Genomic DNA, 13,123 nt, shown 5'->3' with positions numbered 1-13,123 from the left:
GAGTGGGAGGTTTCTCTTGCTTGTATGACTGCCTCAGGAGCTGAGAGCTTCCTTTCACAGTGCAGGCTTCAAAGGTGCTGGAAAGAACACTGTAAATATGTTGCATGAGGTGCTCTATTAGATCAGTGTTTCTTAAACTATGTCCTGCAGAGCACTGGTGTTCTGCGAACAATTCGCAGGTGCGCTGCAACAGCACAGCAACTAGCAGTGACGTGCAGCGCATGTAGATATGTTCTGCTACTAAAACCTGATACAATGTTACTTCTTCATTGCTATGATATCTGATTAATTTACTTCATTCTGTTTTTGCTGGACATGTTGCCATTTGGGTGGTTCTTTGTTTTGGTCTGAGAGCAATTTTTTTTAAGAAAATGTTCATAGGGGTTCTGCATAAAATATTATTGCTTGGTGTTCTGTGGGCTCCAAAAGTTTAAGAAACCCTGTATGAGAGAAAGGTCCTTGAGCTGCTTGTCATTTGATAAAAGTCAGGAGTGGGATTTCACCCTGTCACACCACCTTTCTCTTCTCAAAATCTTTGCCCCATATCAAAGGCAGTCATTCTTTCAGGGACCACTAGACAGTGGACATTTCACAAGCTTTATGACAAGAAAGGATGACATGGGGCCAATCATATTTTGTTCCTTTCACTGCTCAAAGAGCTTAGCAGTCTTTCACTGACGACATGCTTGCAATTTCACTGTCTGGTAATTAAACAATCCTCTTTTCTTAACAGGCCTGATGCTCATTACTGTGCAAAGCCCCCAAAAGGCTGAATCAGAAATAAAGACAGTCAGGTTCTGAGGGTGACCTGAAGTACAGAAATACCAAGAAGTGGAAAAGGAAGTATTTAAAAATGTAAAGCAGAGAGAAGATAAATATAAATGTCTCGAGAGGCAACCAAGCAAATAGTGGCTGTTCTGGGAAGAACTAAAACAATGAATCAGAGAGACATATTGTGGAAAAACACGTGGGGAGGACTAGAGACATTTCTGAAGCAGGTGGGAGGAAGGCGACATTTCTGCTCTGATTGGTTCAGTTTGCCGGTTTAGCCTGCCGGATCGATCCCCGCCATAGTGAAGATATACTGTTAATACCAGTAGGAGAGAAAAGCTGATTCCCGTCAGGCCCACTTGGTTCTCTGGGAAAGAGACTGTGACTTTTTTGTGAGCCTCACCTGCTGGATCTCATGGCAGAAGCCAGGGAGCTAGGGCAAGGGGTGAGGGATTTGAGGCTCTTACTACCAGATGGGGCCCTGACTTGAAGTTCTGTCTCCTTTCCCTATCCCTGAAGGAGGAAAAGCCCAACATAGCACTGCCTGGACTGCCCTAACCAAGGGTGTTGCTCAGGGGAGGGTGGTTTGGGGAAGGGGCACAATGCACATGGGAGGGGGTGGAGCAGGGGTGCGAAGGGCCAGAGCAGGGGTGGGGTTTAGAGGAAGGCTGGTCTGAGCATGTGGTGAGGACAAAGCAGGGTCATTGGGGTTGGGGAGTAGGGCCTGGGTGGAGAGGGTTTGTACAGGACCCTGCTCCCCTGAGTGGCAGCCCTGTCCAGTACCGGTTGTTGGGGGAACCCACTGGTCACCTTCTTCCTTTGAGAGCTCCTGTGAGCCATAGTATAGCTGCTGTTTGTCTGTGCCAGGGGCTGGGGGTCCTTTAAAGAGGACAAGGATGACTGGAGCAGCTGTGATATTCAGTGCAGGCAGACAGAGACCCTGGAGCAACAGAACCTGGGCTCAAAATCTTTCTATATGATCAGCCAATCACTGTCAGGGGTTTTCCTTTAGCTCAGCAGGACAGGAAAGCTTGTTTGTGTCACAGCAGTGCCCTGCTGTGGCTCTTAAATCTGCCCCTATGTGCCTGTTTTGTACCCTCCGCCCTTCTTTTGAACCCCACAAATCCCACACATAAAATCCCCACCCAAGCCATTGTTCTCAAGGGCTTAGCTCCCAGTGTCACATGGGCTACGTCTACACGTGCAGCCAACATCGAAATAGCTTATTTCAATGTTTCGACATCGAAATAGTCTATTTCGATGAATAACGTCTACACGTCCTCCAGGGCCGGCAACGTCGATGTTCAACTTCGACGTTGCTCAGCCCAACATTGAAATAGGCGCAGCGAGGGAACGTCTACACGTCAAAGTAGCACACATCGAAATAGGGATGCCAGGCACAGCTGCAGACAGGGTCACAGGGCGGACTCAACAGCCAGCTGCTCCCTTAAAGGGCCCCTCCCAGACACAGTTGCACTAAATAACACAAGATACACAGAGCTGACAACTGGTTGCAGACCCTGTGCCTGCAGCATAGATCCCCAGCTGCCGCAGAAGCAGCCAGAAGCCCTGGGCTAAGGGCTGCTGCCCACGGTGACCATGGAGAGAGAGCATCTCTCAACCCCCCAGCTGATGGACGCCATGGAGGACCCAGCAATTTCGACGTTGCGGGACGCGGATCGTCTACACGGTCCCTACTTCGACGTTGAACGTCGAAGTAGGGCGCTATTCCTATCTCCTCATGAGGTTAGCGACTTCGACGTCTCGCCGCCTGATGTTGAAGTTAACTTCGAAATAGCGCCCGACGCATGTAGACGCGACGGGCGCTATTTCGAAGTTGGTGCCGCTACTTCGAAGTAGCGTGCACGTGTAGAAGCAGCTATGGTGACGCTTTTGAAGCATCAGGCTCTGAAATCAGGCGTCATTTTCTGACAAGCAGGCAGGTGATGGTGACTGGACACAGACAGCAGAAGAAGAGAAGACATGGGGAAATGCAGGTCCAAAGCCAGCTTGGCCGTGCTGTCTGCTGGGGAGAGGTCCCTTTCTTGTTCTGGCAGGGGGAAAGCCACCCCCACAGCCTAGACAGCCCCATACTGTGCCACAGCCTTATGACACTGGGCTGGTGACCTGGTCATTTCTAGGGTGATCAGATGTTCCATTTTCAGAGGGACAGGCACGTATTTAAGCCCTCCTGCACTTGTCCCTCCTTTTTGAAAAAGTGGCAAATTGGCGCATATTTTCAATCATCCTTTACTCCAGCACTGGTGGGCCCTGCCATTTGCCGATCATTGCTCGCCCAACACCCACCAGCAGTGTGTTGGGGAGGTAAAGTGGCTGAGGAGAGGGGTGAGTATGCAAGGCTGGTGGTTTGGCAAAGCTGCAGCATGCAGCGCCGGTGGGTCCCCCTACTGGTCCATCAGCGCAGTCCCAGGGGAGTGCCCTCCATAGGCTGGCAGGCTGTCCTCACCCCCACCTTGCCCTGTTTCCAGCTAGCACTAGCTACTTGCTGTGGTGGTTGGTGAGAGCAGGCTGGTGGTGGCTGGTTACATGTCACCTCTAGTACCCATCCATGTGCTCGTTAGATGCTTCCCCTCTCAATGTCCTCTCCCTGCCATGTCCGTCCATCCCCTCCCCAATCCCACTGCTCCTCAGTATCCTCCCCCCAACTCCCCCAGCAGGGCGTGTTCTGTTCCTGGTGCTGTGAGGGGAACCAGTCACTGGTTGGATCATTCTGCTCACTAACGCCCAGGCTGTCAGGCTCCTTCCTTCCTCCGCTGCCTCTGGCTGAGCTGGCACCTAGGGAAAGCTCAAGCTCTCTGGCCTGGGCTGTTGACCAGGAGGAGCCAAGCCATGTGCCAAAGCCCCCACACATCTGGTATGAGGTAGCTTCTTTGGCCTTCAGTGAGGCTCTGGAAGGGTTGGGGACGAAGCTATTTCCAGCCCATTTGCAACCGTGCCCTGAAGCTCCTCAGGCAGAGGTGCTGAGCACCATCTTCACATGCTGCTGCCTGTGATAGGCCTTGACTCCAGGGAGGGTGGAGCTGCTCTTTTCCTAGGCACGCCACCCCTGCTGAATCCTCTCTCTGGCTGGGCTGGCTGAAGCCCCTGCAGTCAGGTTTCCTGGGCCTTGGTGCTCAATGCTTAACCCTTTCCTGCCCACGCTGTAGCCAGAGGACAGGAGGCAGCTGGGTTATGTCAGTGGCCAACAGTAGCTTGGAGGTGTTTGCTGCCTTTCTGTGCTGTGCAGGCAGGAAGGGGCAAGCTGCTTTTACCCATAGTGGAGCAGAAGATGGTGGGTGGGAGGCAGGAGATGACCTCTGGAAAAACATGAGCCAGGTCACCCCTACCCTTTCCTCTGTTCTGCTGGAAGCAGCTCCCATTCTTTCTGCCTTGCACAGTGCTGAAAGGCTGCTGCTGACTGCTTTCTGGTGTGAACTCAGAGAGAAATCTGGGGAGGGGCCCCGTGACCCTGCATAGCCCCATGTTACCTGAGAAGATGAGACAACAGTTACCAGAAGAGGCATGTCCATCCTGGGGGCCCATCCGGGCATGGAGGGTGGAGAGCACTGGGCATGGATGCTTGGGTCAGGTCGATCAATCAGCCCCCCTCTGCATGTGAGAGAGATGCAGGGGATGTGTGTGTGTCGCTGCCAATCTTAAAGGTAAGAAGGCAAATAAAAAGACGCCAGCTACACAAAAGTTCTTTTTAATAGGGGCTCAGTCAACTTGATGGTAATTTGAACCACACAGTTGACTGACTGCCACTGAACTCACTTGAATATGAGCAATTTTACCAGGTTTCTGTCTTCAGCATAGGGAACAATGGTCACCCTATTCAGGTTCCAGTCAATAATTTCATTTGGATATAGTAAAAAACTGGAGAATACCAAGTGTCTTTGCTCTAGTGAAATGAAAGCTTAACGATAATCTCTGGCTGATCACAGATTCTTTGGTGTACTGATTGTGCAATATGAAGTGCTGGAAAGTTCATAATAAGCTGCTGAAAAACAGACAGGGGGTGTTGTACGTCTGTCTTCTCCCACCACCGCCCTCGGAGAGTGTCTTTTCTTTGTGTGCATTTAGCAGAAAGATAAGACTACAGCTATGGTTAAAAAATTAATGTGTCATTGTTCCCATAACAGAAATTTCTAGAATTCTTTTTAGGAAGGTTCACAGCTTATAAAAAGGGCGTACTTTAAAAAATGCTAACAGCAAAATTGGTAGAACTGCTGAAAAATGTTGGAATATAGGACAGTTTCTCTAACTGAATAATTGATTTTCAGGCATTGCGATGGTTTTTAAAAACTTGCTTACTGCAACCATAAATGAACATAATTAGAGCTTTCTTTCTGTGAATTATTATGGAGTTTTGAGAAAAAAAACTTGTCTGGAAGGGAATTGGAGAGGTTGTATGTTGACGAAAGACTCCAGTGCACCATGCTTCAATTGTTTGTCTTTAGCGAGTATCATAACATAACCAGGCACCTTCGACAGGGTGTGTGGTGACATACAAGAATGATAAAGTCTAAGCCAGTGCCCATCAGAGTCATACGAAGGACTCCTTTTGGGTTAAGTGAGCATTGGATTGGACCAATGGCACATGGCAACAGAGCACTCTACGTTTTAGAAAGGTTATATATAAAACTAAACACACAGGAAAATGTTCTGCCCTCACAGGTTTCCATACTGGAATGTGATTCACTTCTGTATGTCTTCAGTCCTGTGTAGTCATAATGGCATTGAAACTGAGAAATACATCTGTGTCAAAGCAGAATAACCCAAGGGTGAACCAGGCCATACATTAAACAAGTGTAGCTGTTGGTCTGCACAGCCAGACAAAGAAAAGGTGCAATGACTCATGTGACTTCAAAGCTAAATAGCACATACATTTTTGGGGTAAATGTCTCTGACATTGTTACAAAATGGCTTCAGCGAAACACATGAAGAAAGAAAGCAGCCTATCAGAAGGGAACTTTTGCTAGCAAATTCTGAAAGATGCCATCACAAACACCTTTTAAATGATCAGAACACAATGGATGCCCCCTCCCTCCAGCTAAGATTGTGTTTTAAAGCTTTTATGACAAACCCTCCTCCAATTGTTAAACTATGAAAACTGTCAGGACACCAGAACAAAAGAAGCCTTTGTGCTTTACCCAAGAAAAAGACATGTTTAAAACAGAAAAGTACTACAAGGAAGAAGATACTAAGCTTATGCAATTCAAACTATTATGGAAATATTTACATGCAAGAGTCCTGCAAATCCATCTTTTTTATCTTCTGCAAGTTTTCATTGTCCAGAAAAGAGTCAGATCATGTCACGCTTGGCATGTTCTGCTCATTTGCGGGCTTCTAGGCAGGTTCTCTCTAGGTGGGTAGATGGATTTTTTTCAGAACATATGTCTGAAGGAGTTAAAATTTTTGAAGGAGCGGAAATCAAAATCCAGTACCAGCTTTCCTCCATCCTCAAAAAATAAACAGCCAAGGTAGAACACTGGGCTCAGTCAATGCTACAGGTTGAACCTGTCTAGTCTGGCACTCTCTCGTCTGACAACTTCTGTAATCTGGCATGAATTTAGTAAACTAGATGACAACTTATCGTGAGTGTGGCCAAGTTTCCAGTCGTCCCATAAAATTAGTTTATAACCACCAGTCCTTGCGCTCAGGGTTCTGTGCTGTTATTTGGCTGTCATGTACCCCTAAACATCTTCTAATAGCCTGGTAAGCAGTGGAAATGTTGGAAATGCTGCTAGACAATATTAACTTCCCACTATAAGGCAAATTTTCTTGTTCGGTGCCGGTCAGGTCCCGAGGGTACCGAACTAGAGAGGTTCAACCTGTGGTAAGTTTGTTTTTTTAAGGTCAATCACAGTATTTAGATGAATACATTTAGAATGTACTTCTGGGCAGGGAGTGGAAAAACTTACAGAACCCTGTCACTTTCAGAGTATCCTAATACCTGAGTGTGAAAGGAGTGAGAACGATTTGTTGCATTGCTATTTCTAGTGTTTGAAATGCGATAGATGCAGGTTTGGAACATCTTTTGAAGGTGAGCTTTAAACATCTCGCCAGCAAAAGCATAGATCACTGGGTTCAGGCAGCAGTGGATGAAGGAGATTGATTCCGTCAGTTGCAGGGCCAGCGCTAGCTTTTTGCTTGTCTCACAGTCATTTATGATGTGCAAGTTCTGCAGAGAGTCTAGAAAGAGCACAATGTTGAAGGGAGCCCAGAAGAGGAAAAAGACAACCACAATGATGAAAATCAGCCTGATGGCTTTGATCTTGTTTCGGTTTTTGAAGCTCTGAAGATTTTTCAAGATGTGGGAGTAGCAGTAAATGAGGATGCTGAGTGGGAGCAAAAGGCCCAAGACATTGACTTCAAACTGAGTGAAAAAACGCCAGGTGTCTTGACCAGGCGGATATCTGGGGATGCACTCTAGGGACTGTTCAACTTCCACTTCTTGGTTAAAGACCATATTTGGTATGGCGGCCAAGCCAGCCATCACCCATAGGAGTAGGCTTATAATTATGCCACAAGTGGCTGTCCGAACTCTTATGGCATAAACAGCATGAACGATTGCTATGTACCTGTCTATGCTCATGAGGGTTATAAAGAAAATGCTACTGTAAAACCCTATGTAATAAATGCCTCCCATTATTTTACACAACGCATTTCCGAAAATCCATTCCTCTGAGGCATAATGAGCTTGAAATGGGAGGGGAACAACAAACAGCAGGTCAGAGATTGCCAAGTTGAGCAGGCACACATCAGTCATGGTGGTGACTTTCTTCCTGGTCAAGAGCACGCATACGACCAAGCCATTTCCCACTAGGCAGAAGACAAACACCATGCAGTAAACTATTGGAACAAACAATGATTTTAACCTGCTGAAAGCATTGCCTTCACTGCAAGGAGAGGTGCCTTCATCGTACACATAATTGTATTCTGTGATGTTTAGGAAAGGGCTTGTAGTCATCATCTTTAATATCTGTGCATAAAAGAGAGATAATTAATTGATTATGAGTATAATGGGATTACAGAAGACTGCTTTCTGCTGCTGCTATTCACTCGAGCTACATTAACTCTTGCACTCCTCTTTCGAAAGAGGAATACAAACGAAGGAAATCGAAAATGCAAATGAGGCACTGATTTATGTATCTCATGCTTCATTTGCATAACCTCTTTTCGGAAGACATTCTTTTCTTAAAAGGAAAAAAGCAGTGTAGATGGGGCTCTTTCAAAAACAAACCCCGTCTTTGAAAGAACCCTGTTCTTTCAAAATTACTTTGCTAGCATTTACTCAACACAACATCTAATTTGAATTAATTTCAAAATGGCAGTTGGCTTATTTCAAAATTGGTAAACCTCATTCCATGAGGAATAGCATCTCTTTCAACCTATTTCGAAATAGCCCTGTGTAGACAGGGAATAATCTATTTCAAAATAAACCAGAGTGAGTCCAATGGCTCTATATCAAACTATTCTCTGTTGTGTGTGGACATACTATTTCAAAATGCATTTTGTGTGTAGCTGTGTTATTTAGAAATAAGCGCTTCTGGATAGCTTATTTTGAAATAAGGCTGCTGTGTAGCCATACCCTCTGAATGAAATCAATGTGACTGCTTGAGGAACACGGTACTGATCAGTTTAAGGTTTGTCTGAGCACTAAATTACGCCATTTTAGCTAAACTGGTTAGATAAAGCAGTGCAATCCTCCCCCTCTACCCACCCAGTATGAATGCAATTATATTAGTATAGCTTACTCCCATACAAAGGGGGAAATAAGCTATACCAGTGGAATACATATTACTGCAACAACCGCACTAGAGGGTATATCACAACAACTCTATTGTGGTTTTTTTTCAAATTGCATGACTAAATGACCTCTCAATAGTGGTACAAAAATTGTGTGGAGGCCAACCCTAAGCATAGCAGAATCTAGTTCTCCACATATTGTAATAAAGAACAAGCAGTCCTGTAGCACCTTAAAGGGTAGCACATATATTTATTAGGTAATGAGCTTTTGTGGGTCATTATCTAATAAATAAATTTGTTAGTCTTTAAGGTGCTATAGGACTGCTTGTTGTTTGTGAAGCTACAGACTAACACGGCTACCCCTCAGAGACTATAATAAAGAACGCTTTATTGAGAAGATGAATAGCCTCATAAAAGTCAGACTTCTAATCGGACAAGCCTTCTGTCAGCTTTGTATCTCTATGGAACAATTTTTACCCAAGCTGAGTTTCAGTTATTGGTCTTAGTTCACTTTTCTCATTTTGAAAATCAAAACCAATGTTGGTAGTTTCTCTCTCCATAAGGTATGATGCATCACAGTCAATACAATTTAACAATATTGTTGCCTGGATTTTCATAAGTGACTAGGGATTTGGGAGTGATCAGTTTTTGGATACTGCAACCGGAGGCAACTTACAGGCAGGTCAAATTTGCAGAATATGCCGCACATCTTCCCTTTAAGGAAGACCTGATATGTCAGGAAAATCTAGGAAAAGCAATCTATTCAGAAAGATTATTTTTTCTTAACATTTGCATTTTTTCCGGCCATAATCTTGAAAACAGAGTCTTTGTTTCTTGAATGGTCCTGTGGAGGTAGCCAAGCCCCCCATCTGCACCAAAATGGGAAAAGCTAGCCTGGGACAGTCCCCTTTGTGCTAGATCAGGAGGGAGGGGAAGGAAAATGAGGACTCTAATGTTATTCTGCATCCAAACTCCTAAAGCTCATGTGTCGTGGCCCAGAGGAGTCAATCAGCATGTTCGGGCAGAGAATCTCTTTCCAAAAATTAATATTCTGTTTTCATGCAAAGATCTTGAGTTAGAAATAATAAGGAATGAGAGAAGGGCAATGCAATGCATCATCCAATCTGAGACTCTGCTATGATTCCAATGCAATTAACATACAGTTTGACAATTACGTTAAATATTTATGAAACCACAGATGTCTATAGAATAAATATATGCCATGTGAAATAATATATATATACATATATATATATATATATATATGAATGAATTCATTTGATTCTCATCTCATTTGCCTTGGTATAATCAAAGAGTAATTTTATTAAAGTGAATGGGAGATGCGGCACACAGCATCTCTGAAGTTTAGGCTATTATTCTTATTCTTATGCTAATACTCTCCTCTCTCAACTTTCCAAATTACGTTGTTTTCCATATAGGACCTCTTCTCCTTTCTCCACCTCAGGTGGTCTAGTAATCAAGTTGGAAAAGCGTCATTTTCTAGATTTTCTAGAGACAGGTATCTCTCCAGGTGTGTATCCACTTTTCTGATTATACTTGGTTAACTACAGTTAAGACTACACAGTATTTACTATAGATGTATTTTACCTTTGACTAAAGAGGCAGGACTTGGTTTGGTATCTGCTCTGCTGTGTTGTCTTCTTCCCTTGGTCACAGATGCATCCAAATAGTCTTTTTGTTTGAAGGTGGAGATTGATGACTGCTTGTGAAGCACATTTGTTGACTAGACTTCCAACAGCTACAAAAGAAGTATGGAGGCAAACCTGTGAGTTTAAGAGAGAGATGAGTAAACAGGAAAAGGTGAACATGAAAGGGTTTATAAGTAGTTTCTGTACAAAGGTACGAATCTCAAATTCTTTGAAGTGAATAGATCTACAGGTAATCTCCAGTATGTGCAAGGGCTTCACAGACAGCTCCCTTGCCTCTAGCAAAAAAACAAGAAATAAAACAAGACCAAAAAAACTCCAAAGAAACCCACAACCCCTGAAAAACAAACAAAATATTACAGCCACCTTCATAACAGCTAATAAGACCCCTTAACACCTGTGCCAGGGACAAGTAATACAGGTGCATCTTTAGCAGCTGTAAAATTTTCTGCAGATGTAACTTTGTGCATCTCAGTTGAATTCAATGGAATGATGCCATTTTAGAACAGATGACAACCCTGATATGTAATTTCCAAAAAAATCTATTCGCTTTTTATCTTGTAATCAATAATAGCTTAACAGGCTGGGTCTAACCAAGTACTTTGTTTTCTGCATCAATAGGTGATGTGCACACTTGTTTCAATGAGGTAGGACCCCACACATACCTACACAGCTCATCAGCCATTTTTGAAAACTCAGTTTTATTTATAGTTGAAAGATTTGCTTATTTATTTGCATACATGTTGGTACACTGAGGTTTGGGACTAAGTGCTGGCCCAATTAGAACCAGAACTGGCTTCAAATTATGATTACTTTATACAATATTGTAAAAGATATCTGGGACTTTGAAATCCAGATATATACTCTTTCTTCATCCAAAGACCTGAATGGTGGGTAAGTATAATTGTTTCTCTTCTACTGTGATGATAAAGGCGAAATGTCTTGCCTAAGTGGGTGAGCCAGTGGTAGAGGCAGGAGAAATAATGTTAATTTATATTACATTAGCATCCAGAGACAGGAAAAGAGATGTCTGGAATGCACTGCACAAACACATGCTGAAAAAAAAAATCCCCAAAAGCCTACAGTCTAAACATACAGTATGAGACTGAGCAAGTCTAGTGGGGAAACAGGCACAAAAGTGAAGTTACTTCTCAAAGCTCATACGATAGGTCAAGGGCAGAGCCAGGAGCAGGAATACAGTACTCTGTTTTACACTCACAGTGCTATCCATTGGGCCTTTGTAGCTTCAATGGGCACCCATCCCTAAGATTTTATAATCTAACAAAGACAATCCCCTACCCCTGGGTACAGAGATGGCTGGTAGGAGCTTGGATGAGGCTGAATTAGTAAAAGAACTGTGTTTTGAGGCTGAAAGACAGGGCATTTGAAATAAGATACACAATTTTGCTTGGTTCTACATGACAATGGCTACATCTACACTTACTAAAAACTTTGAAATGGCCATGCTAATGGCCAATCGAAGAACACTAATGAGGCCCTGAAATGCATATTCAACACCTCATCAGCATGCCGCCAGCTATGGCACTTTGAAAGTGCTGCAGTTCGCTTGCCTGTGGCTCGTCAACAAGGGGTCCTTTTCAGCTGATAGGAATAAGGAGATTTTGATGTTGACAGGGTCCTTTCGAAAAGGACCCGCATGTAGACGAGCCACTAGCGAGCAAACCACGGCACTTTTGAAGTGTCGCAGCCGTGGCATGCTAATGAGGCACTGAATATGCATTTCGGCGCCTCATTAGTATTCTTCTATTTGGCCATTAGCACGGACATTTCAAAGTTTTTAATAAGTGTAGTCATGGCCAATGCGAAATAAGCCTTAAAACTGAGGGGGAGACAGAAGATAAAAGACTGATGAGAAGAAATGATGGGAACATATGAAATACAAGGGAGAGTGGGAGTAGATGAGAACAGAGAGATGTGCGGGGGCGGGTGGTAAAATTATACAAGCCCTGGAAGACTTGGAACTTGGTGACAGAAGAGAGGATGCTGGTGAAAAGAACTAGCAGGTGGGAGTCTGGGGAAGAAGCTGATTTTAACAGATGCATTTTGGGCAGCCTAAAGCAGAGAGACATGAAAGGAGAAGGCTACAGTATAGAATCCAAAAATGTGTAAAGCACGGATAAGGAATTTATTTGTGTGGATGGAGAGCAAGGGGCCATTTTGGAGTGAGGTGTAGAACAAGATTTAAAGAATCAAAGGTAAAATTTTCAAGTGCACTTAAATTCTCTTTTCAGAAGTGGCTTAGGCAAAAGGCCCTGTGACCCACTGGCTTTCAGTGAAATTTAGGAATCCAAGTGTCTAAGTCACCTTTAAAAATAGGATGTCAGTGTTTTTCAAAAATAACCTGTGGGGTGGGGCAGAATTAAAGATGACAGAGTATGAGATCTGGGAGGAGGAGTGGAGCTGGATTAAGGAGAAAACTGAACAATCAATTGAGATAACCCACTACCTTCAAACCAACCACCTCAGGCTTGGAAAGGTACAATAGTAGCAGATGGTGCTGTGAGATTAGACAGAGGTAGAGGTTATGTTAGAGAGTGTAACATTTTTGGCTGAAACATTTTGAGGTAAAAAATTCAGATTTTCTAATGTCAAAAAGTTTCATGCTGAATTCATGCTTGTTTCACCAAATATTTCATGGAAAAAACCAAAACGTTTAAACTTTTCATCTTGACACTGGAAACAAAAGTGCCTGTGTTTTAATTCAGAACAACTTCTCATTTTGAAATTTTCTTCAGGTTCATGAACTCCCGACCCCAAAAATCTTAGCACTTTAAACAGACAAAACATTTCTTTTCAGATTGACCAAAATGCTTCGTTCAACCTGGAAAGTTGTTTTATTTTTCCAGATGAAGTGACAAAGATAGTCCTTCACCTCTAGCAGAGAGGGAGATTAACTCTCGGCAAAAGATGGT

The 13,123-nt window shown here is 43.8% G+C and overlaps 1 protein-coding gene across 1 annotated transcript; it reads right to left on the bottom strand.

Annotated features, from left to right (window-relative positions):
- Positions 1-6,691: 6,691 nt before the first annotated feature.
- Positions 6,692-7,747, bottom strand: LOC142008798 (C-C chemokine receptor type 8-like). Its single transcript, XM_074986099.1, has one exon. The coding sequence runs from the start codon at positions 7,745-7,747 to the stop codon at positions 6,692-6,694; it is 1,056 nt and encodes a 351-aa protein (XP_074842200.1).
- Positions 7,748-13,123: the final 5,376 nt, after the last annotated feature.

The sequence above is a fragment of the Carettochelys insculpta genome, chromosome 2 (assembly GCF_033958435.1).
Source record: "Carettochelys insculpta isolate YL-2023 chromosome 2, ASM3395843v1, whole genome shotgun sequence".
Taxonomy (NCBI): domain Eukaryota; kingdom Metazoa; phylum Chordata; order Testudines; family Carettochelyidae; genus Carettochelys; species Carettochelys insculpta.
Note: the sequence above shows the minus strand (reverse complement) of the source record. Positions and strands in the feature narration are given on the sequence as shown.